General features: G+C 39.9%; 2 protein-coding genes across 8 annotated transcripts in view; one reads left to right on the forward strand and one right to left on the reverse strand.

The window, feature by feature from the left end:
- Nucleotides 1-16,747, reverse strand: cers6 (ceramide synthase 6). Of its 2 annotated transcripts, XM_020090286.2 has the most exons (11): nt 16,354-16,745; nt 14,722-14,827; nt 14,486-14,616; nt 9,267-9,324; nt 7,044-7,094; nt 6,841-6,933; nt 4,169-4,297; nt 3,712-3,818; nt 2,145-2,301; nt 1,980-2,003; nt 1-942 (listed from the first exon to the last, which is right to left on the reverse strand). In XM_020090286.2, exons 1-11 carry the CDS (start codon nt 16,521-16,523, stop codon nt 787-789), a joined length of 1,182 nt encoding a protein of 393 aa, XP_019945845.1. In that variant the 5' UTR covers nt 16,524-16,745; the 3' UTR covers nt 1-786. The 2 variants fall into 2 exon arrangements, with proteins under 2 accessions (XP_019945845.1, XP_019945846.1); XM_020090287.2 differs by lacking the exon at nt 1,980-2,003 and having other exon boundaries at nt 16,354-16,747.
- Nucleotides 16,738-24,296, forward strand: part of stk39 (serine threonine kinase 39) — a 27,043-nt gene continuing 19,484 nt past the window's right edge. For 4 of the 6 annotated variants that reach the window (XM_069532355.1, XM_069532357.1, XM_069532356.1 and 1 more), the window contains exons 1-8: nt 17,712-18,494; nt 20,195-20,307; nt 20,497-20,605; nt 21,386-21,524; nt 21,733-21,788; nt 22,931-23,040; nt 23,272-23,373; nt 24,088-24,221. In XM_069532355.1, the coding sequence (XP_069388456.1) occupies nt 18,380-18,494; nt 20,195-20,307; nt 20,497-20,605; nt 21,386-21,524; nt 21,733-21,788; nt 22,931-23,040; nt 23,272-23,373; nt 24,088-24,221 (878 nt within the window). In that variant the 5' untranslated portion in view covers nt 17,712-18,379. Of the gene's footprint in view, nt 16,763-17,711; nt 18,495-19,753; nt 20,050-20,194; nt 20,308-20,496; nt 20,606-21,385; nt 21,525-21,732; nt 21,789-22,930; nt 23,041-23,271; nt 23,374-24,087; nt 24,222-24,296 lie in introns of those variants that run through there. The other 2 variants (XM_069532360.1, XM_069532358.1) reach the window with 2 other exon arrangements.

The following is a 24,296-nucleotide window of genomic DNA, read 5'->3' on the forward strand; positions in this document are numbered from 1 at the left end:
TAGAAGAGCATATGGCCTTTAATGAAATGCTTAACCAGAAATGTACCAGAATACTTAACAAAATGCTTTGATGGGGAATACAGCCTCTAGCCATATCTGATGCACACACATTAATACTGTTATTGACATCTCATATACAGTTTGAGTGGAGATTGTTTAACTTTCTTCTTTAAACTTCACACATTACAATCCATTCGTGAGTAAAGACGAACTCAAGTCATTGTTTTTGGCAAATCTTTGGGGGTGTAGCATTGAAAAACAAGCCCAGGTCTCCAGCATGGTGCTCATACTTGATGTGTGGCGCGGGAAAAGAATATTATCTTTAAACCTCTAAAATCAAGGATGATGTAGAATTGATGTCTGACTACCATCTGCAATTACATTTAGAAAAAAATAAATAACATAGAAAGAGACAAACATAAGGAAAACACACCCCCAGTATGCCGGACTGCTGTTTGTTAAAGTAGCATGCTTACACCATAAAGTGGAATGCTTTTCATTCATTGGCTAAACAGAAAGTGGGTTGTACCAATAGGAGTGCTTTGATATTTCACTGAGTGCATTTTGATGCAAATATGACGAATGCAAAGATGAAAAACCGTGTGAGGAAATTAGTAAAGAATCAAACTGATAACAAAACTGCATTCACATAATTCTTATAAGAACTTTCAGTACCAGACAGGCGATGTTTTTCATGTGTCCACCATACACGCAATAACACACACACACACACAGATTGATGGATGGAGCCTGTATTATGGCTCCAGTGTTGTGATATCAGCTTAGTCAGTGTTCGTCGGGATACGTGGCCCCCGTGTAACCATTGGTCCCGTGATTTTTGTTGGTGCCGTTGGTGGTGCTGCTGTGGTACTTCTGACTGGGCGGGGGGCTGTCGTCCTCATCAGAGCTTGACTCGATGTCGCTGCGGTCGTCTTTAGACACCTGCAGAAGCGAGAGGGACGAGGGAGATTAGATTTTTTTCTCATTAAAATTCTTGTCTGAGTCATTATCTGTGGCAGCCATGCATGATGGTGTTACAAATGGGCTTTTGCATATCAGACAGGGAGGTGTTCTGCCAATCAGTATCTGCCAGCAAGCCACAAAAGCCATAAAATCCATTTGCAAACATAAAATGTGGAGGAATATAACCGTGACCTTTATTTTTCCCATAGATCGTTTAATTGTTTAGTCTAGAATGTCAGAAAAAATAATGGAAAATGACCCTTGTGATTTCCCTGAGCTCGATCTGTTTTATCTTTTAATGTTCAATTTGAAATGAATTAAACAGAACAGCAGCAAGTTCTCTTCTGCTCCTGAAGCTCCTGAAATGCTTTAACTGATACAGGTAAAGTGAGATCGGGGGGGGGGGGCAACATTTCCTACACACGCTGGAAGCAACCGACAAATCAAAGCACACTGGGCTTTATTGGGAGGGGGGGCCTTAAAGAACCAGGAGGTAAAACCTCCTGTATCTTTATATACAGTCTATGGGTAAAACTAAGCATTTCAGCCAGAGGCTGAAAGGAGGAGCTGCAGCAATGGACAAGCTGTTCCTCATGTGATATGTTTCGTTAACATGAGAGCATCAAACATTTTCAGGTGAATCCCCAAATTAGAATTATGAATCTGAATACGAACATGATGCGCCACCTTTAAACAAATCAAAATCCTGACTAATGATGGTGCTTAAACGTGAAAGGTGAAAGGTAGAACGTCACCATGGGAACATGAATGAATCAACAGTATGCAAATTTATCCTTGAGATTTTATAGTCTGGGCCAAAAGGGTGGACTGACCAGCGGACTGACACTGCTGTCCCTGGAGCTATGCTGCTAGTTGGGCTAAAGATGCACTGGTCGGGTTAGAGCTGACTGACACTCAGGATAATAATGGATGCAAATTATATAAATGGCTGCTTGAGATATGATAATGTAAGATACACCACGTGGATTGAGCTGTTCCCCTTTAAGGCTACTTACATGTAAGGGATTCCATTTTCCCACCTTGAAGGTTGCAGGTTAGCATAGAGAGTAGAAAGAGAAAGTCAAAAGAGGCTGTTGAACATGCTACACAGTATATATAGACGTACTAGTAGCAGGAAGGATTATGTGGAAAGACATAGAAGAGGATCTGCAGTGACTCACCTTTCCTTTGGATATGGCTCGGCACGCTGTCTTCACTATGAGGTAGGACCAGAAGGAGTGAAGAAGCTGCAGCAGGATCAGGAGCAGGTTGAAGACCCACCAGGACGGGTAGGGCCCAACAATCTCCCAACTCTCAAACAAGGTGGTGTTTAAAATCCTTCCATAGCAACAGAAGACGAGGGAGAGAGAGAGATAATTAACTCCTTGTGAATAAAAGCACGCTCTTTGAGTGGGTGGATTACTGTGCGTTCCTGAGGAGCAGGTAGACAAAGACGGTTCTACTCCAGCTCTTTTCTTTCACGGAGCAACTGACCTATAATGATGCATTCATAGCACAAAGAGATGTGTGCAAGTTTTATTTATAGTTGTTGATGGTTCCATATATGTACATAAATAAATCCAAATGCTATAAAGATCAGCCAGTCGAGTAGAAGCATCGTCTGGCTCCATTACGTACAATCAAACATTCAAGTATCTGGGATAAATTTATCCCACGGCCGATTCTTCCAAGCGGCTGTGTGTGAATCATACTCCAGATACTGACGCCATGGCAACAGCTTTAGAGTAATGACAACTTTACTACCAGTGTGGTCAGGGCTGACTAAAGTGTGGTGTAGCATCATCATATTTTAATGTGGAAACACAGAACAGTGGAGTGCTGACTAACATTTAAAAAAATACTTCTCTTGAGAATAGAACTACTTATTAAAGACAACAAACTTGAGTCTAGACGCTTGAAATAGCATTTTTGTGCTGATTAAGTATCGAAGGTATCTACAGAGAAAAGCAGCCGACTGCTGTGGCCCGATTCAGAAACTGAATCACGTCTCCCTTCACTTGTGAGAGGCGTGATAACGCTGCTGCTGATGACTGCGAGATGACTGCTGTACACACTTACAGGGGCCAAAACTGATTAATGGTAACCCTGCAAATGTCATTATAATCATGATAATTGGCATTCATCAGCTACTGCAATTAGACTTTCACTGTGGCTAAAACAAAGCAACAGGAAGTGAATTCAAATATTTAAATCTGCCTCTGTTCTCTGGCACAGCAATTTGGATAAATTAGCAACAACTTAAAATGCTGAATGAAAACAAAGCAAATTTAAAAATGAAAAAGCAACACCATTAAAATGATTTATAAAAAAAACTTGAATGTTTAAACAATCAGGGGAGACACTGTTTTCTTTGATAGAGCTATAACCATAATGATCTGCTTTTCATTTGTTGATTTTGCTTGGATTTCTTTGAGAGGTCCAAGCTGCCGTATCCATAGTAACCATTTCTTAGCAACAAAATTTCACAGAGATGTGTCTGAACTCCAAACCGTTGAAAGTAGTAAAAAAAAAAAAAAAAGGCACTGATCTCTTCATGGGCTCTGCTCGAGAATTTTCAGGGAAGGTCGGCAGAAATGTGCGGACAAACTAACCATCTACTGCACAGACATACCGTCACTGGCTGTTTGTGTGTGAATGACAAGTTATTGCCCTTTGAGTAGCACCAGCCATCAGTGTGATGCTAACAATGATAAAGAGGAAGTGAGGTAGTGAGTTAGTGACACTTACCAGACAGGGTAAACCCCCAGTCTGGAACTTATGAAGAGAACTGCAAACATTGCAAACAGGAGGTTGCACATAATCTGACATTTGGCATAGTTGGCCATCTTGGCAGCCTAAGGAAAAGGAAATCAACAGTTAATGTTAATGTAAAAAAGCATTTAAAATATAGTATTACTAAACTATATCAAATCTAATTGCATCGTGACCTGCTAATTCCACCTGCCTTCTTTTTCTTTATAGCTACATTATCTTATATTTATCTTGGTTCCCACACATAATTTCATTTTATTTTACTAGTATTATAATTGTACGTCAATATACTTTATACTTAAGCTTGGAAAAGTACCTTATAGATAAATTGTATATTTAAATAACGATGTTAATACGCAACCCTCCACCCACACAACCTGACAGCTGTGCCATGAGTCCTTCTACTGTAGTTAATTCTCCCAGCTGTCCTCACCTCTATCAGCACGTCGGCTGCGTCGTGCAGACACATGACCAGAGTTCCCACTCGAGCCATGTTGTTCACGTAGGAAAAGGTGATGAGGGAGATCGTCGCCACGTGGTGCAGGAACATGATCAGGAAATCCTAGAGTCACAGTTCCCAAGATAAAAGTCACACAACTGCAGAAAGTACTTTTAAAACGGATTCAGGGCATTCGGGAGTCACTGCATGCAGGACAAACCTGGGGCTTCTAGTACAGTGCAGAAATGTGTTCAAAGTGAAAAGGACATGAGAACTGTGTGCACACACTGTGGCCTTGGAAATTCTTTGTTTTCAAAATGACAAGGCCTCTACTGCTGACTAATATAAACTGAATTTGTGGAACCAATGTAGAAAACAGAGGAGCCTATTTTCAAAACAGCTGGAGGAAGCACTGTTGATGTTTATGGTTTCATGACCTTGAGATGCACATGTGATTATTGCGTGGAGCTGTTTTGGTGGGGCATGCTCGACATGTGTCAGTGCGATTTCACAAAGCTATTTAAAAGTTGACAAGAAAATTACCACTTACACAAAAATAGAATGTACATCCCCAATGTTTGAACATTCTGTTGCTGCAAATGTGGCTGATTCTGCCATTGTGTCTGTAACATACTGTAGCTATAGAGGAACATGTATATAATTTACTGCAATGCGTGACAATACCACAAAGTAAAAATACTTTGTCACAAGTAAAAGCACTACATTGAAAATGTTTCTAAAGTATTATCAAAAAAATGTACTTCAAGTATCAAAAGTAATCAATGCAGAAAATTGTCCCCAGTTTAATCATAATATTATTATTACTGAAGCACAAATTTGTGAGTAGTATTTTACTATGGTCATGGTGGAGATAGTTTTAAATGAATTAAGATGCTTTAGGGTAGTTTAATCTAAAAAAATGTGTCTTATTTCATTAGCTCATCAAATATGTTTTGTTCACAAACTCTTAATTTGTAAAGTAAATAGTGACTATAGATGCCAAGAATAATGGGGCATGAAATTAAAGGAAGTATAAATTTAAGTACAGTTCTTGAGTAAATGTTCTTGCTTATTATATTCCACCAGCTGAGTAAATCGCTATTGTGGCTACACTAAACATACGTATCTATATTCAGTGTAGTTTTGGTCCTGTCTAGGTAGGAGCCCTTCTGTTTGGGATTTCCTTCATGCAGCTCCTATGGTTGACTATGGATGTAGACAGCAGCATGGGGAAACATTCTTCTAGCAAATGTTTAGCTACTCAAATTCCTCAGCTCAAAGCAACCAAGCACCGGTCCAAAGTACCAAAAGAATGAAAGGGAGGATGAGGAGAAAAGGTGATGATGCAAGATACAGAATGAAAGCGTGGCAAGAGTGTGCAGGGAGAACATACTGGAATTGGCAGGGGGTGAAGAGGACCTCCTCAGTGTAGTACTGTGCATGAAAAAACTGAAAGGAGAAACAAAAACAGACAACATGCCAACAGTCAACAAAGAGATGACAGAGTGGAGCAGCATGGCATCATGGGGGCTGTGTGAGTGCGGTGAGAGGAGTGTGTTTTGGAGAGAGAGCTGAGCTGGGAATGGGCTGGAGACAGGAGTTAGATTATGGCTGGAAGACATGCAAATTGATACTTAATGAACCATCTCTGATCCTAACCACTATGCTCACAGCACTTTACAGTCACATTCACACACACATACATACAGCGGCTCTATATATAGGACTCCTCCATCACGTTTTATTCACAGGCTGATCGAAAAGCCATGAGGGGTTCAATTTTGGTGTCATGCCCGAGGACAATGGAGGAGCCTAGGATCGTAACTTCTGATGGACGACCTATACTACCTCCTGAGCCACAGTCACCCCTACATATATATTAACCTTTCAAACTTCATTTACAGTGGAATGTACATAATACACCTTATACCTAACAGGTAAAAAAGACATAGTAGTTACAAAGGATGTGCTATATTAAAGCGTGAATACCCGACCCAACCCGGTGGGACCAGACAAACTGGGTTTAAACAAATATTAGGTATTATAGTTTGGTCTCATTGGCATCTACTTATTTTTTTAAACTGCACTTGTCTGTATCAGGTTCTAGTGTGTATGCATCAGTTCTACATTATTTTGTTCTATTTTTTCAGTTTTAAGTGTGAGTGGGGCATAAAATTAGCCCCTTAATATTTATTTTCCCACCAGAACAAGTTATTTTCAGGTATAATTGTTGACTGCTTAACTTTAAATACATTCTTACATTATTATGTGTTATTTCAGTGAATCTGCTTGTTGATAATAATCAAACAACCAACATACACCAACCAATGTCTGTGGAAAACTTTTTATGAAGTTGAATTTGTGAATGTTTAAAAAACAAACTGCTAATCCTTTTCACCCTCGAAGAGTTTTGCTATTTCACACATCAATGAAACTACACTGAGGCCAAAAACCAAATGTTCACAAGTAAAACCCCTCCAGAGTCACGCTGACATATGAAAAGAGACAGTTGGACAAAGCTAGTGTTGCTTTGTGAAAACACCAAATGCAACTCTCTTTTTTCGACACAAAAAGTGAATGAAAGTCACTTTTCCCTGCAGTGAGTCTTTCAACAAACATTTAAAGACCATGCAGTTTGTCTCGGTGTGACTTGCTATTGTTCTTACCTTCCTCCTGATGTCTGTGAATTGGGAAAAGAGTAAGGACAGGTAGAAAGACAGCTCCAGTACATAATAATAATGGATGTCCACAGTCAGCGGCTGCATGAACACACAAAGCAACAGGGTTAAAACACACATCTCTTGAGTAGGAGTCCTCTCACTTGATCATGTAATAACTGAGGAAAACTGCTGTGTTGAAGGAGCTTTACCTGGTAGGGATAGTTGTACCAGCACTCTTTTGTGTTCCATAACCATGGAGTCTGCAGAAAATGAAAAGATAGTTAAATCAATATGTTTGAGCCTATATGAAACAAATAAAACTGGCAGAGATTTAAAAAATAAAATATAAGCAGTGATTAGATTACTTAGGTTAACAGCGCTGTGATAGAGCATAAAGTGAACACTCCTGGGATAATGATGGAAATATGCCCGGTAATTTTTATTCCATCCCTGATGAAATCTCATTTCTTGTATTTCATGCAAGGAGAAAAAAGTTGTCAATGAACCGAAACAACCTTTACTTTACTCAAAGTCAGCTAAAATACTTTTAATAAAACTTAGAAAACAGGCTCCATTAACAATATTAATGCAGTGTCATGAGTTTTATGTAGTTCACGTACATGCAGCTGGAGTTTACATTTCCTTGTTATTTCACATCTAACACATGGATATCAACATGGCCACTGAAAAATGAATAACTCCATTCATAGATTCTGAAGGTTTATAAAAACCTCATGAATATTAGTGAGAGATTTTCTTAGATACTCAAACCAGAGGAGTTTATATGGAGTCCTGAATAAGGGCATGATGATATTATCAGGACGACAAGAGAAATGGCAACTGTGCTACTTAAGAATGTGTTATTAGCAAACAGTGACCATAGCTGTGACTGAGTTTACATCTCCTGCGCTCCTCTGCGGACACGCTCTATTAATAACGCCTGCAGAGAATGGAGCTGCTGCTGCAGGGACTGACACAGAATGAACTGTTTTCACAAAGTGCTTTGTCATGCAACTCGTTTCTATAAGATATTTTCCAGTTTCTGCTGTCTTGACTATTGCTTTAGTAATATATGCCTATACAATAAATAGAATACATTTTAGCTGTATATTTATTCATATCTAATGGACTCATTTGGCACAATGGCCATACTTTCTGAGAACCAGTCTCTCCTCCAGAACAGCTGCTGGAGTTCAAACTTCCTAAACAGGGATTTATTGGGCTGTAAAACTGGAAATGCTTGAATCTCCTAGAGCCCCTGAACTATGCACGGTATAGTGACACATGGTAATGTTATTTTCACAAACCAGACTTTAAAAGGTAGAAATGTTTGAAAAGAGAAGCTTTAGATGTGGAAAATGTTCAATAAGAATGCAGAGATGTCATGTTTTTGTAAGAAAGGTTTGCATGCTGTTAACATCAAACTTGTCCCAATGCACAAAATACTTGACTGTACTGTACAGTATGTACTTTGATGTGTGTTTATGTTATAAAAGTACTGTGCTGCCATTGTGTTGTATATTGATAGTAGCTTATATAGAGAGAGACACACATATTTTCACTTCTAAAGCTAAAGTAGCATTTAGTAATCAAACGCAAAATCATTTGGGATATTTTTTATGTCAAACACCAAATTCTTCCACCACGGCAAGCACCCTATCACGCCATGTTAAAGGAAGTGAAAAAATGGATGGATCCTGGAGCTGCCCAATTTTTAAGATCCAGAATTGAATGGTCTCTTGCCTTGGTCAGTTCAGTCGTTTTTTGCATAATTGATAATTAACTTACAAACAAACAACACTAATGAAAACATGACCTCCTTGGTGGAGGTGATTAAAGGCTCTTTAAATGGGTCATGTAGTGATCACAGCTCATTATAATGGAGAAGCATTATGAGAGCCACTTCAATATTAAAAGTTTATCAACAGAACAATAACAGTGAATGTGGATGGACTTATCCACATTCACTGATGGACTTAAAGGGTGAATACTGGTGCCTACAGGCAACTGTATTCATTTAGGCTGTTATAATTTTGCAAGCAGACTCTGTGGTGCAGTGACTATTGAAATGAGATAACATGACGTTAATAGTATGTGTGATGACACTGGATTCCTGCAGCTGAAGTTCATGATCAAAAGAAAGAGTGAGTAACACAAACTGCCTGTGTCATGAAGGCTATTATTCACTAAGGTGTGACAGCAGCTTCCCCCTCACCAGATTATTTCCCTGTTCCATTATGACACCTCAGTGAACATAGTCCCTGACGTCATCAGTATTGTTCGTAATGTCTCATGAAGAGACATCAACCTATTCAGAAACCTCATGATTTTCGTGCTGACTATGAAAATGGCTTTATAGGTCATATGACTCATACTAACTTAAACAGTGATGCTCAGGAGGCTGATGCTCATTTGTCAGGAAGTTAACAAACCTTTTTAAGGAAACGCACTCCGTAGGTAAATATGTACAGATAGAATGTAAATCTCCACCTGAAAGAAGATAAAGAAAACAAAAGGATTTCACAACAAAGATCTACACATTTTCCTTTATCACGGTTTGATCTAAATTGAAGGTTACAAAAGGTCAAACACATATTCATTAATCAGGAACATTGTTAACATTGTATAGACAGTGACGATGGAAGGGTGGATGGACAGATGGATGGATGGACAGATGGATGGATGGTTGTTTTAAAAATTCAAGTGTCATAAACAGGAGCCATCAGTTAAGCAGTGTGTTCACATTTCTTTCTTTCTTTCTCTGTTATTCTCTTTCTTTCTTTCTTACAAGTTAAAGATCTGAATCTGAAAATCGTGTCATATTGACCTTTTTTGGCTTATCTTTATACATTATCAAGAGAAGCAAAGTGTTTTAATCTGAGAATAATCACTTGAGAATGATATTAATAAGAAGAAATCTGAAGTGGTGTGAGCTCCTCTAACTTCCAACGGGACATTTGAAACTTAAAGAAAGTAAAGATGCTCACGGTGTCCAGTCCCACTCCAACCTGCTCTGATGTGCTTTATATAATCCTGCACAGCATTTAGTGATGATAAGGTCAGAAGCTGAGAAGAGACTGTTCAGCCGACACCTCACTGATCAAAGCTTTGCTGAGCAGGGAGATGGGAATATACAGCCAACTCATAACAGTCAGCTACTGGGAGGAAGGATTTAAGACCAGTCAACTATAACCTTTCTACACAACTCTGGAGGCATCAAACAAAAGGAATCAGACAAAAACTGACTGCAAGGCCTCAATGAAAGACCCTTTGTTGTGTGTTCATTATCACCAGGAGGTCGAAGTTATAACACATATCCTGTGCATGTAATACACACGTCTTCAGTAGCAGGTCGAGCCGTGCGGACCTCAAGTCAAACACATTTTTCTCCGTTTTCATTTACATTCAGCTCTGTGACATCCAACAGAGCAGGTCCATCATGTGGATTTCTGTCTGTGGTAACTCAGTGTGTACGGGTGCGGACGCCATCATTAACTGCTTCTTTTTGTGCTTGATCAACAGAATCGTACGACTGGATTATCTGGACACGTCTACCTGGTGCGCAGTAAAAACTGTTGCATGGCAACTGGTTTATCAAGCACACAGGAGTTGTTTTTTTAAGTGCTGCTGGATCACTGCTATATATGTTCAATCAAAATGACTCACAACAGCTCACTGTGAATGGATCTTTCTTTTCTGAAATCAGGCACAAATGTTTTTTAAAGTTTCCAGATGTGAGGTTGATTTAAAGTAGTTGTAGAGAAAAACAGGCCGCAGTTTATTTTCTGCACTTGATGAAGCCGCATCCCACTAACTAGGCGACTAGGCACTTATATTTAATTAGTGCTGATTAGTAAATGTGGTTAAACTGGTCCTGTATATGACTCACAAACTTTTTAAATGATGTGACACTGAGAGAGAGCATGTGTGAAGAGTCGTGACACAAACAGAGCTGTCATCCTTTCATAAGAGCTTTGATCAAACTTTCATTAATTGTTCATGATACCCGAACAACTTTTACAGTGGGACAGATCTGCTGATCCGCATCAAACCAAATGTTCCTGTTTAGACTGAACCGCCTGAGGGGGGAAAGAATTGTAAGGGGCAGCTTTGATTGGATGAAATAAACTGAATGAAACGAGGCTGGCTTTGTTCTGGGTGTAGCACCTGTGATAAAAACAATGCCATGCTGCCTCATTGAATTCAGCTTTACGTCTCCAGGTGGGGTATCTAAGCAGCAGCTGGCTGCAACTGTTTCTGCTCTTTCAACACAACAATTAATCACGAGGCCGTAGCTGTGATCAGATTCAGAAAGCCTTGATATATTCCCCCTTCGCTGTCGAATAATCACTAACACTTCTATTTCTCTTCCGGCATTAATAACCATCCTTCTCCCCTTTGTACATTTCTCCAATGTGGTTTGATTATGAGAGATGATTTCAAATTGTCCAAATGCTTGTTAATTGCCAGTTATTTTTAAAGATCAAATCATTTTTGAGGGAAAGCAGGGGCGTGGCTGTCATCTCCCAGGATCACCAGTATGTGACTCATCTCTCGCGTGAGCAGAAGAAGCATGAGCTGAGGACAAACATGCTTATTAGCTGTCCACTTGGTGTCTGAGCTAATTCTATAGGGAGGAGTGCTGGTTGAAAACTATGAAAATCATGAGCCTATTGGTTAGAGGAAGAACACTAATGAGGATATTGGTAATCTCTATTGATAGCATCTATTGATAACATCTATTGATAACATCTATTGATAACATCCAGGTACTCAGGCTTAATCCCCACACAGTCAAAGACATGCAGAGAGGGATTAGATTGATTGGAGACTCTTAATTGAGGAGGATGTGAATGGTTGTTTGTCGGCCCTGCAATATGCTGGTCTAGGATGAACCCCCCCCTTCCCAATATCCGCTGAGATTGGCTCCAGCTTCCCCCGCAGCCATCAAAGGTAAAGTATCATTTTTAAGAATCTACTGCAGGCTTTGGTTTCTGCCGTATATAAACAAAAGTAATAAGAAATAGAGAGATCATAGTGTTCATTTTTTAAATATGACATTCGGCTATGTCCACCCACCTCAAAAAATTCACGAGGTCTTATTTATTGAACACAGTCTCTCATGGGCTATTTCTTGCACATGCATAATTATTTTCTTCAAACGTGTCATCCCAGTGTTGACAGATAAGTCACTGTGCCCAGCCAATAAACAAAGCAGCAAATAACCCCCAACCCATACTTATTGCTTAAATTAAAAAAAATGAATTGGTTTAAATTAGATATAATGTGAGGATAGGTAACTTTTGACCAGTCAGGCTCACTGTGTCTCCCTGTTTCCAGTCTTTGCACCAAACTTAGGTAACAAGCAGTTGGCAGGAGCTTCATATTGACCTCACATATAACATTTTTGCCAGATGTTAATTGTTGTGTTTTGTGATTAACTGCTTTGTTTTGATTTGTTGTTGTGTTTTCCCATTTGTCATTGCGAATTGCACTTCAGGGCCACTGCACATCTCATCTAAATCTCAGCAAGAAAAGGACCGAACGCATTGCTATTATATAAGGCTGCATTATACATGTTGCAAAATTGAGTAAATGTCTTAACTTCTATAAACATTTGTCAAAACCATTTCATTTTATCACATCAAATCGTAACTGAGGCCAAAGATAGATATTATAGGATACAAATAGAAACTAAATTAGTGATATTAAACGTCACATAACTACTTCCTCTATGTCTTAAGAAGCTGTGAAATCGTATTATTTTGCTCATGATCATTTATCTGTTCTCAGTGGAAGCGGAGAAGGGAGAGGAGAGAAGAAGATGAGATCAGACAGTTAAGAGCTATAGAGGACATGAAAGCAGAATCCTGCCCCAGCCTGTTCTAACCGAGGAGAACTGAATAGAGGAGGCGTTTGCAGGTAAATCTACACAGTGAAAAAATCTCTGTGACGTCTCATATGATCTCATGACGAGACTTAAAATATAATTCCTCATTCAAAACATGAGTAATCTCTGCCAATGTGATAAAATAATACTACATCTACACGTCATTTTCCTTAATCTGTTTCTAGGTATATAAATGAAAATATCTGCTCTGAAAAAATATGACCAGATTTATTTTTCTGACAATAAGGTGCAGTAGGTTACTCGCTAAAACATCAATACTTGTTGGAACAGCTTTTTTTCTTTCTTTATACGTGGAAATAAAACAAGGTTTTAACAATAGGAGTTAACTCCACAAGGAGTCGTCATTATTACTCGACCAAATGTGTCAGCTACATACTGTCTGCTTAATGAACAGAACAGACAACAGATCAGCCGTCCTGACAAAGAATGCTATCAGTCTGCAACAGCTGTGCATGAGGGCATAATTAGAGCACAATCGCCGCCCCGAGGACTGAAGCCAGCCAGCGTTAGGAGAATTGCATTGTAAGCAAACTAAGACAGACAACCTGGCCCGACTATTGCAAAGCCTGGAGTCGTCTGCAGTCAATTATGTTGCGGGCAGATAACGGCTTTGGATGCAATTGTTGCTTAAACAGAATGAATGCAAGCTGAGCATATTCATTTTTTTTTGTTGCTTTTTCTGAGTTCCTCTGGAAAGTTGCAATGAGAGTGGAGTGGTCTAATCAGCCGACACTGTCCTCCTTGAGTGAACAGCAGCCCTGGGCGGATCAGAGGCTGTGAGGCTCCCTGCGACTCCAACTGCCAGCCTGGCTCTGCTGGTGTCAGACATGCCTCTGCTCTGACAGCCCCGCTCGCTCGTTGGCCTTTAACATCACACTGCTAAGTAACTTCAATCTCCCCGATGGCCAACGGTCTTCTGCAGATAAGCCGGTTCTCTATTGCAGCCTGAGTGGGTTTGTTGGTTCGCACTGGGACACGTTTGAGTATTATTCCACAGTGGCACCAGGCACTCATGTTGCAAATCCTCATAAGCCATGCAGGAGACGGTGTAAGCGTCGACCAAACCTGAGGTAGCTTCATAAGGGCCGGTGAAAGACCATCGAAGCATTTCTGCTTGACTATTTATTAAACATATATCTGCAGTTGAATTGATTGGTCAATTCATTGTTTTAGTCGTCAACAAAACAAAAATATTTCAGTTTATAAAAGTGAGGATTTGCCGTTTTTCTCAAAAAATCTGTACAAATTATTTTTGACATTTTGTTAAATAAATTGTGCTCATTTAATCTGGAACATAGTCAGCATTGTGATCAATAGTAAAATATTGTAAAAATATTAAAGTATAGGCCTAAAAATTACTTTCAAATTACAGCGCTCATTTACCCCATGTTGTCATTGTGGATGTGTGCAGCCATAATGTTTCCCTTCATTTCCATGCAGTATGAAAATCAACCACACTATCACATCAGACCTGTTTTAACTAGTGTCACAGTTTTGTTATTGATGAGTGGTACTGGTCTATTCAAATCAGTCTTGACTTGAGATGAATTACAAACCAACAATGAATTCACATCTTTACACATAATAACAATATGGCAGACATGATTTTAACTGTGACTGGGTACATACGGGCAATTTGTGCAAATTCACTTGCTCAAACTTGGATGTTATAACATGCAGAGAAAATGTCCCCCAGCTAAGATGGGATATATGTTGCGGTGTAAATGTAAATTGCCTTACATGCTTTCACAGAATCGAGCGAGGGTGCTGGGCTTCTCCTGGTTGCGCCGTTGTCTGAACCAGCGCTGGATGGTCCGTACGTCCCAGTCGAGCTGCTTGGACAGGCCCTCCAGCCTCTTCTCATCGGGGTGCTGGTGAGTCAAGAATAAATACGCTGTAAGTAGCTTTCACTGTAGCACAAACCACAAAGTTATAACACAGAATATAAACAAGAACAAAGAGAGCAAGTGCTTCACCTTGGTTATAGCAGTGAAAACCTTCTCCAGGATAGCGTTGGGCTGTGCTTTCTGTGGCCCGTTGGCTTGGATCTTCAGGCCCATCGCACATGGTCTTGCAATAAACCTGCAAAGAACAAAACTTTATAATCATCATCAAAAAAAGAGACAATCACAGATGTGAATTACATGAAGCAGCATTCTTCACATTTAGGGATGGGCACAGACGTGTATCCATCATTTCTCTGCTGGTGGTGAGTAACAGTTGTCTTCATCTACCGACACATGCATCTGCTGGTTCTCACTTCTTATTTTAGTCCTCACAGACATAGCAATATGTGGGCCACCCCAGGCAGCTGTGGCTCAGGAGTTAGAGCGGGTTGTTCATTAAGCAGAGGGTCAGTGGCTGGATCCCAGTCTCCACCATTCTGTGTGCCCGGGTGTCCTAGGGCAAGATACCGAACCCCAAAATTTCCCCTGATGCCTGTGTATGAGCGATGTGTGATAAAGTGCTGCACATAGACGCACTGTATGACTGTGTGTAAGAATAGGTGGATGGCAAAACACTATATAAATACAGACCACTTACAAATTGTATTCATTATGTGGAAGCTGACATTTCAGCTGGAAAACAAAATCACAGCCTGAGGATATTTTCTGCATTTTTGCCATACAAACTTTTTTACAGATTATGTGCAGTCTGGTAAATGGTAAATTATACGTTGTCTGTGAGCAATAACGCGGGGTAAGGCTTAACTTTCTACTTAATTGATCAAGTAAGATAAGACTTTATTAATCTAGGATGTTCTTGTGCCGTCTTCTTCAAGATTACAGTATCACACTATATAATAGAATACAGTGAATAGAACCATAGAGTATTAAATCTATAAAAGTGAAAATAAAAGTCTAGAGTGTATTATATGTTAAATAAAAAGTAATCCAGAACCAGTGCCAAATAGAAGTGAGAATAAAAAAGAAAGAAAGTTACATGAGACAGTAAACAAATACAAAAGTGGCAACAAGTAGTAATGATGATAGTAAGTATTGATAATGGGAGTATGTAATATAGAATTTATATCAGTAAGTTACATGAGACAGTAAATTACTAGATATGTAAATAAGCTGTATATACAGCATTGCATGGATTCAATGGATGATTTCTAATTAACAATTTTCAAGGACAACATTGTAAACACGAGTGAAGGTTTTAGTGTGGAAGTTTAAGGCCTCAGTCACTTCTCCCCAAAGAGCCTCCTGACCCACATATTGCAGGACGAGCATCATGACTCTAGGTCTTTCTGTGTATCGATGATTGCAACAACTGGGTCAGTGGAGTGAATAAATACAGACGACATATTTAATGGAGGAGGGTTGTGGGGTGAGAGGAGAGCACAGCTGGATTGTGTGCAGGTATACTGTGATGATGTGGCTGCACTGACATGCATCAGACTCTGCTGCAGGCCTGCACAGAGACGGATGATCAGCCCCGGTGATTTGCAGGCTAACCGGAGAAGATGCCATTGTTTGGGTAACAACAGTCTGACTAATAACACAGGAGCGTGCAACCTTTTCATCCACACAAACAAGAACCCCAGCACGGCCACCTGGATGAAGATGGTGGTGGAGGTGGTTGGTGTTTGCTGTGGCACCCACCTTTCAAACACCAGCCGGATCATGAAGATGCAGAAGGCTACAGGACACGCCAGATACAGATCCTCGGCTTGCGGGAACGTCGCCTCGTCCGTGTTCTTTAAGTCAGCCCATGTTACGTTGTGCGGGAGCCAGAAGCGCTCGTTCCAGAACCACGCCAGGATACCGGCCATCTCCCCGCGGCAGACTGTGGGAGCTGGTCGAAGCAGAAACGGAGGGCCCCGCGGTGCCTCGGAGGTGTCTTCCTGCGGCGATCCGACTGGAGATATCCGTGTGAGAGTGGTCCGTGTCCGGCTGCTCCCCCTCAGCTCCCTGCTCCTCTCGGTAGGGAAGTCAATCAGCTCCTCCGCCGCTGATTGGTGGGCTGACACGTCGCGCAGCACCGTCGCTGTACGTTAACAGCGTAATCAAGGTGAGCCACAGTTTATATCGATACATCTACACCAACAGTGCTAATCACCAATAAAGTGGTCACACGTGAATGGGCTTTTTGTTTTCTTTATTTGATTGTTCAGTACATCTTGTTGTTGTTGTTATATCGTGGTAAGAATTCAGAAATAACGCACACACCATTTGATGCGTCAACTTTAACGTGTTTTCTAAAAGCCGCACTCCGGCTGATCGTTACGCAGTTTTTGCAGAACAATGACATAGAAACGTAAAACACATGGAAACGACGTAGAGACGTTCTCCAGGCCCGCACAGCTTGGTGAACCACGCCCCCTACCGACAGCTTCCACGTGGTGAACAGTGAGACGTGAATCTGACCTTGATGAATGAACATGAAGCTTGAAGATGATTCAGAATACACGTACATTTTTTTTCACATATTTTCTACGCGTTTGACATTTTGATATTTTGATATGGGAGATTTAACATGTTTAATAATGGTAAAGATGTGGTGTATATAAAAATCAATGAGCACTCTAAATTTAGTTTTTATATTGAGCATCAATGTGGATGGAACACTTCTCCCTGGCTACATTTAAGTGATTCAATGCATGTGGGTTTGTATTGTCATCCTTTCACTCATCGTTGGATTTGCCAACCACACTGTGGTATTAGACTTCACTTTATATATCAGATTTAGACATCTTATATATATATATATATTTGTGTGTGTGTGTGTGTGTGTATTTGACAAATATTCCCGAGGAACATTTAATCAGTATGTCAGTGAACATTGGAATTGATTGTAATGTCATTTATGTTTTAGAAATGAGAAAATTATTATAATATTACTTTATGCATATAATCTAAAACAACATAAGATATCATACAAATATATAGAAAAATATACAAATGTCATATAAGTATTATATACATGTATAATAAAACATACAACATAAAATGTTGAATAATTGGAGATGGAATTACTTTATTAGAAAATGATCATAATACAAATAATAATAGTGAAAACCTTTAAATACTGAAAATTTACTAAATATTTCAACTAAATCGAAAAGAAAAAATAAATACATTATATCTCACAGACAGATACATACTCGAGGGCTCCATCTACTGGCCAGCGTCAGAAACATCGGCTGCATGTGACACAGGAATCGTCACGTTTCCGTGACACTTTGCACACGAAGCAGCAGCAGCCAGGAAACCTCCAGGTTTAAATGAAGAATTCATGGATCATAGATCCGCCGCTCGAACACAGGGATTCATTCAACATCTGAATAAAATTCACTCTGACAGGATTCATGATAATCTCAACACCAAAAGATCATTTCAGTCACGAACGGATCGAACCATTCCGCGTGGGTGACACCACCAGAGTGTGCGTGAACTCATAGAGAGAGTGCGTGTACGTGTGCGTGCTCGTGCACGTGGGCCGTTATTTTCCGGGTTGAGCTCATGGGGAGCGGTAGTTGCGCTGCCAGCTGACACCGAGGAGGGAGGTCACTCTCTCTCTCTCTCTCTCTCTATCTCTCTCTCTCTCTATCTATCTGTGAGGGAGGCTGCGAACCGGAGCATCATCATCTTCATCATCACCACCACCATCATCATCATCATCATCATCATGGCGGATCAAGGCGAAGCCCCGGCCGCCGTCCTCCCCCCTCAGCAGCCGGCGGCAGCGCTGACAACCAGCTGGCCAATAAGCCGGGAGTCGTACGAGCTGCAGGAAGTCATAGGTTAGTACCGGGAGGAGACACGCGCCGCGGCGGGTCATCAGCCGGGACTCACGACCGCGGCCTACCGGCGTTTTTCTCTGCAGCCTCCAGTGGTGCTTTGCAATGCGGATGTTAATTGAGACTACCGGTCCACACCAGATGTGTGTGTGTGTGTGTGTGAGAGAGCGTGGGTGCATGTGTGAGTATGAGCGTGGGTATCTGTGTGCGTGTGTGTGTTGACATGCATGTTAAATCTCGTTGTTGACAATGTCACATCCCTTCAGTTTGTGTGTTGGCTCTGATCGTACACACTTACTCGTGAGTGGCACGTGTCCACTTCATTGAATAAATCAGTGTGTTAGTTGCGTTATCTGAGGCACGTGCATGCTGTTACAATTGTACCATGCATTTGCTTTGTTAGCCATACAGCTATTATTCTTATTATTCTTATTAATGATAAAAAATTAGAATAATGTCAATAACTATGGCTATAATGCACAATTGTTTATTACAGTTTGTCTAAAAAGTCAGTTAAAGACCCACTTTCCACCAGGACTATTACTTAGTTTTCATTATCTATCATCTTTATAAGAAATCTGGTCAATATTCTCATCAAGTTCAGACAATCTTATTTATATATGATAAATACATGAAGAATAAGACGTGACTCATTTCTCAGAACTCAAGGGGATGTCTTAAACTTCAATATCCCAAATTCAGAGGCTCATTAACAGCTTACTTGGTGATACATTTTCTGTAATGAACCAATCAATATATTGACATGTTGTTTCAGCACTAACTCCAACAGGAGCCATTCTGTAATAAATGGCAGTGAACCTGGACATGCTCTCTCGCTTTATTGTATTATTTATGTAAAGCTAGAGTAAAGAAAAACTAAAAACACATCCGCTGTCAGTGTGTTATACATGGTGCTATTATCATTAACCATTAGTCTCTGTGTTTCCTGGCACTGTTACTATGCAGATTGCTGTAATTTATGAAAGAACCTTACTGTAGGAATTTACATTAATGTATTTATCTGAAAACACTACCATCCCCAGTATTTACAAAGTTTTATTTACTTGCATAAGTCACAAAATATTAATAATATTCATGATAATATATACATATTCATTTGCCAATACAACAATAATGAAAATCTCAAATGTACTGCAAGTGTCAAAAGGAAGTTTCCTGAGTATTCTTAGGTAAACGCCTGTGTTGTTGCTGCAGATGAGCAAGTCATATCATTACCGATAAGAAATAGCTGCACAGCTGTGTGCTGCTGACTGTGTTGACTCATTGAGACCCCCTCTGTGTTCTCATAATCTACTGGTGAGCAGCCAGATCTCATGTGTTCTCTACTTCGTCTTATCTACCACCAACAGTTGGCCAGCGAGTATATATATATACACGTATGCTATATGTTGTATGTCTCAGCTTCCAACAACTGCACTTGTCTTGCGTGGCTTTGTATTGAACCAAGTGAACAACCCATCATGTAGGGGGGGTTCTGTACTCGTAGTCAGCTGATGTCGTAGCGTTGGCCTCATGTTCCAGCCAGCTAACGTGAAAGGTGAATACTGTAACGTAAACACCAAAATGTGGAGAAAAAAAAGGCCACAGACAGACGTTGAGTTTGAGAGTCGTCTTCCAGCTGCTTGCCGTTTGTGTCCCTCTTTGCTCCTGTCGACGTTGTCATTGCTCTGTTGTGATCCCAGGCAGCGGGGCCACAGCTGTGGTGCAGGCGGCCCTCTGCACCCCTAGACAGGAGCGCGTGGCCATAAAGAGAATCAACTTGGAAAAATGCCAGACCAGCATGGACGAGCTGTTGGTGAGTACAATAAATACGGGCTATTTTCTCAGCGTGGGTGCACAGTGTTTTTGTTCCTCTGTCTCATGCCTTATTACTACTTTACCTCTGATCCATTCTGTTATTGTTCCCTTTGTTCATATCGTGGTATATATAGACATACGACATCCCTGTTCATATCAGATTACTGTCATTTCTCTCTCACAACAGAAAGAAATTCAAGCCATGAGTCAATGCAACCACCCCAATGTCGTCACCTACTACACCTCCTTCGTGGTGAAGGATGAACTTTGGTTAGTGATGAAGCTTCTGAGCGGAGGTAAGCTTCACCCTCCGAGCTGCGCGGAACCAAATCCTACCTCTGGCTTAATAATACATGAATGTTCAGTGAAAGTGATGATGCACTGTAAACGCCTCCTTTAACCTAGTTTGTGCTTTGACCTGCTGATAAAAACTCAGCTGGGGTTAAGTTGTACTGCAGTCAAAAATACTGTATTTCATGCTTTTCCAGTTTAAATGATCAACTCAAAGCTCTGTACAGTACGAGTCACATTCACCCATTCACATATACGTCCACACAGCACTTCTATACACAGAGTTCAGACTGGAGTTGCCGGGGATTGAACCGCATACCTTCTGGTTGATGGATGACCCTCTTGAAGTTGTCACAAACGTAAATTTTAGCGTGGTCGTACATAATATAATGAAAAAATGATCAACGTTTTCAATATTTTGAGCCTTTCAGCCACTGTTTTCTACCATGTACCCTAAAAACAACTAATCCTAACTCGTATAAAGTACTTTTCCAGTTCAGTATTTCAGGCTGACTTTATTGCAGTGGCACTCTTGGTTGCATGCTATGTTTCATAACATATGTAGTCTAATGATTTTCCTCTGCACTTCCATATGTCTGTCACTTGTGAAGAAAGTGCAGCAGTAATGTTAATCCTGCCTTTTATGATTCACTGTTTAAGGGAGACAAGCAAACATCAGACATTGAAATAAATTGTGCTTGGTCATAGATATTGATCATGTGAGGACTCAGTCTCACTGTGTGGCTGATTTGTGATGTGCATTTTTCTGCTGTGTCTTTTCTTAGGCTCTATGCTGGATATAATTAAGCACACAAGCAAAGAAGAGGACAAAAATCGAGTTCTGGATGAGCCTATTATTGCTACTATATTAAATGAAGTGTTAGAGGGTCTGGACTACCTGCACAGAAATGGACAGATTCACAGGTAAAACACAAGATGTTTGCTTTGTTCGCTACATGTTATTGTACTAATTAGACTGCAGCTCCGTTCTGTTAACTTCCTGTATATCAAGGTTGTTGGGAAACGACCCTTTGGGCAGAGGTCCCGATGATGGTCGGCCGTGGGACTGAAAATCAATGCTGCTCCACATAACTGTGATGGTTTTACTCTGTTTGTGTTTTGTTGACCTCAGGGATGTGAAAGCTGGGAACATACTACTGGGAGAAGATGGATCTGTTCAGATTGCAGGTTGTTACACTCTCCTAAGTCTTTTTAAACTAAAACCCTCAACACAGACTGAATTGAATCTATTGAATTAATATTGTATTAATTAAAAAACAATTGTATTGCCTGTTTTTTGTAATCATACACTAAGTAGGTCTGACATGCGACTGATTATAGGTCCTAAATAATTCTATATCTGCTTAGTCCCTACATTCAAATTGGCTGTTTTTTTTAATTTAGTTTAATGGTAGGGATTAATTACTGTCTTCAAATAAATAATACATTAACAGGAACAAACAAATTATGGATGCTGCTGTGAGATATATAAAAAGATATATGCAGGTTTGCTCCATTGTATTTTGACATGTCACAGATGTCAACAATAAAATTAATGACTCTTCCTATTTGTGTAGTTTATTAATCAACAAATCCCCCTTTTTATAATTTAATCAATGACCAGACTTGATTGTATTATGTTTACTAGAATTTATTTGACTGTAGCAGTCATTGATGGTGGTTTTTTATTGACATTTAACCACCGGTTTATCGACACTAACTGTCACTCTTTTCACCACCAAATAAAAAATATTGTCCCTGCCAGATTTCTCTCAAAGTTGGAAGCTGATGAACAGTTTTTCTTACTTGGCTGCTTGTAACTATATGATTACATGTAATTGCTAACTGAGACTTAACGTTATCAGTAGTACCACCTGTGCTTTTTTGGCTTTAACATTCTAAATCTTACCCGGTGAGCTAAAAGGTTTAAATGAATCATTTAATCCTAAAGGAAAAAAATCATTCGATTTTATAGGGTATACAAATTAACTGGTATTTATCACAAATATCTTACTCAGCTTGACTAAAATACATAAAATATTTTTGGTTTTGCATTTACTCTGTAAATATTAGCTCTTGTGCTTATTTGGATGTACAGTTTTGACTTTTGGTAATCAATGACTAGTAGCAATCATAGAAGCGGAGACGCTCACAACAAGAGAGTCAATGGCAAATGATAACTAAAATTTAAGTGAATTTACTATGCAATATTATTCCTGTTGTACTATAGTATATACCTCCCCACTGCAGTTTTATCAGAGAAGTCTCCCTTGTATTTTAGATTTTAGAGAATAGATTTAACCCTTGTATCACTTATTGTTGTCTTTAAGATTTTGGAGTTAGTGCCTTCCTAGCTACAGGGGGGGATATGACCAGACACAAAGTACGAAAGACTTTTGTCGGCACACCATGCTGGATGGCACCGGAGGTGATGGAACAGGTCAGTCTATTTCTATCCATACTTCTATGTGACCATGTAAATTCTTTTATCTTATTTTATGTATTTTCCTGTTCGTAAGAGTTTTTTGCTGTATGGAGCTAGCAGTTTTACAAAAATGTTTTTAATTCTGTTATTAGTTACATTATATTTCTATATACTGTATATCTTTAGTATTTTGTTAGCAGAAGGTTCAGCAAACATATTCCTGTGATGTTGTATTTCTGTGTCCAGGTACGAGGTTATGATTTCAAAGCAGATATATGGAGTTTTGGAATTACAGCCATAGAGTTAGCGACGGGCTCCGCGCCCTATCACCGCTACCCTCCCATGAAGGTGAGTGTTGTGGATGTGTTATTACCTCCGTCACGGAGGTTGTGCTTTCAGCCCTGTGCGTTCTTTTGTTTGTTTGTAAGCAAGATCACACAAAAACTACTGGACGAAACTTGGTGGAACTATGCAGCATAGGTCAGGGAAGAACAAAGTAAATTTAGCTGTAGCTCCAGATTGGAAGATCTAGGATTATTTTATTTTTCATTGCAAGATGTTTTTTCACATATTTATCAGGGAATAATTCATAGATCTTGATTTTAAAAATCTGACACGTTCAAGAGATTGATTTTTTAGAAGTGTGTGCAATGTGTTCCAGTTTGATTGAATTTAAGGCGACTGTTGGGCCTTGGCGGAGTTGTGCAGTCGCAGTGCCGATCTACTTGGGTTATTTGATCAGATTACTTCCTCAATTACAGCTTTACTTGTAGCATCCACCAGCAGGAGTAAAGAGGAAATCAATATCCAATAACCTACAAAATGTTAACTTTAAGTTGGATTCTTAGTTTTATTCTAAATGTTTTATTCAAGTTTCATCATGTGAATGAAAGACAGCATACTTTGGAAACAGACAATTAACAAATAGATAAATAAATGTATTGAAAGTAACCAGCTGCTTTAACCGTCAACAGCATCTCTACAGCTTCCTGCTTGGAGTTTCTTTTCCTCATCTGCACTCATACATTTTCTGTAGTGTGACCATTCCGCCTGTCGTTCCAGGTTTTAATGCTTACCCTACAGAACGACCCACCCACTCTAGAGACGGGTATCGAGGACAAGGAAACGCTAAAAAGATACGGCAAATCATTTAGGAAGCTAATAACTATGTGCCTTCAGAAGGATCCTGCCAAAAGGTTAGCGCCACACACCTTATATCAACCAAATATTTCTGTGAGGAAAGCTGATGCTGTTTATGATCAATAAAAATC

This window comes from Paralichthys olivaceus, chromosome 10, assembly GCF_024713975.1.
Source record: "Paralichthys olivaceus isolate ysfri-2021 chromosome 10, ASM2471397v2, whole genome shotgun sequence".
Lineage (NCBI taxonomy): Eukaryota > Metazoa > Chordata > Actinopteri > Pleuronectiformes > Paralichthyidae > Paralichthys > Paralichthys olivaceus.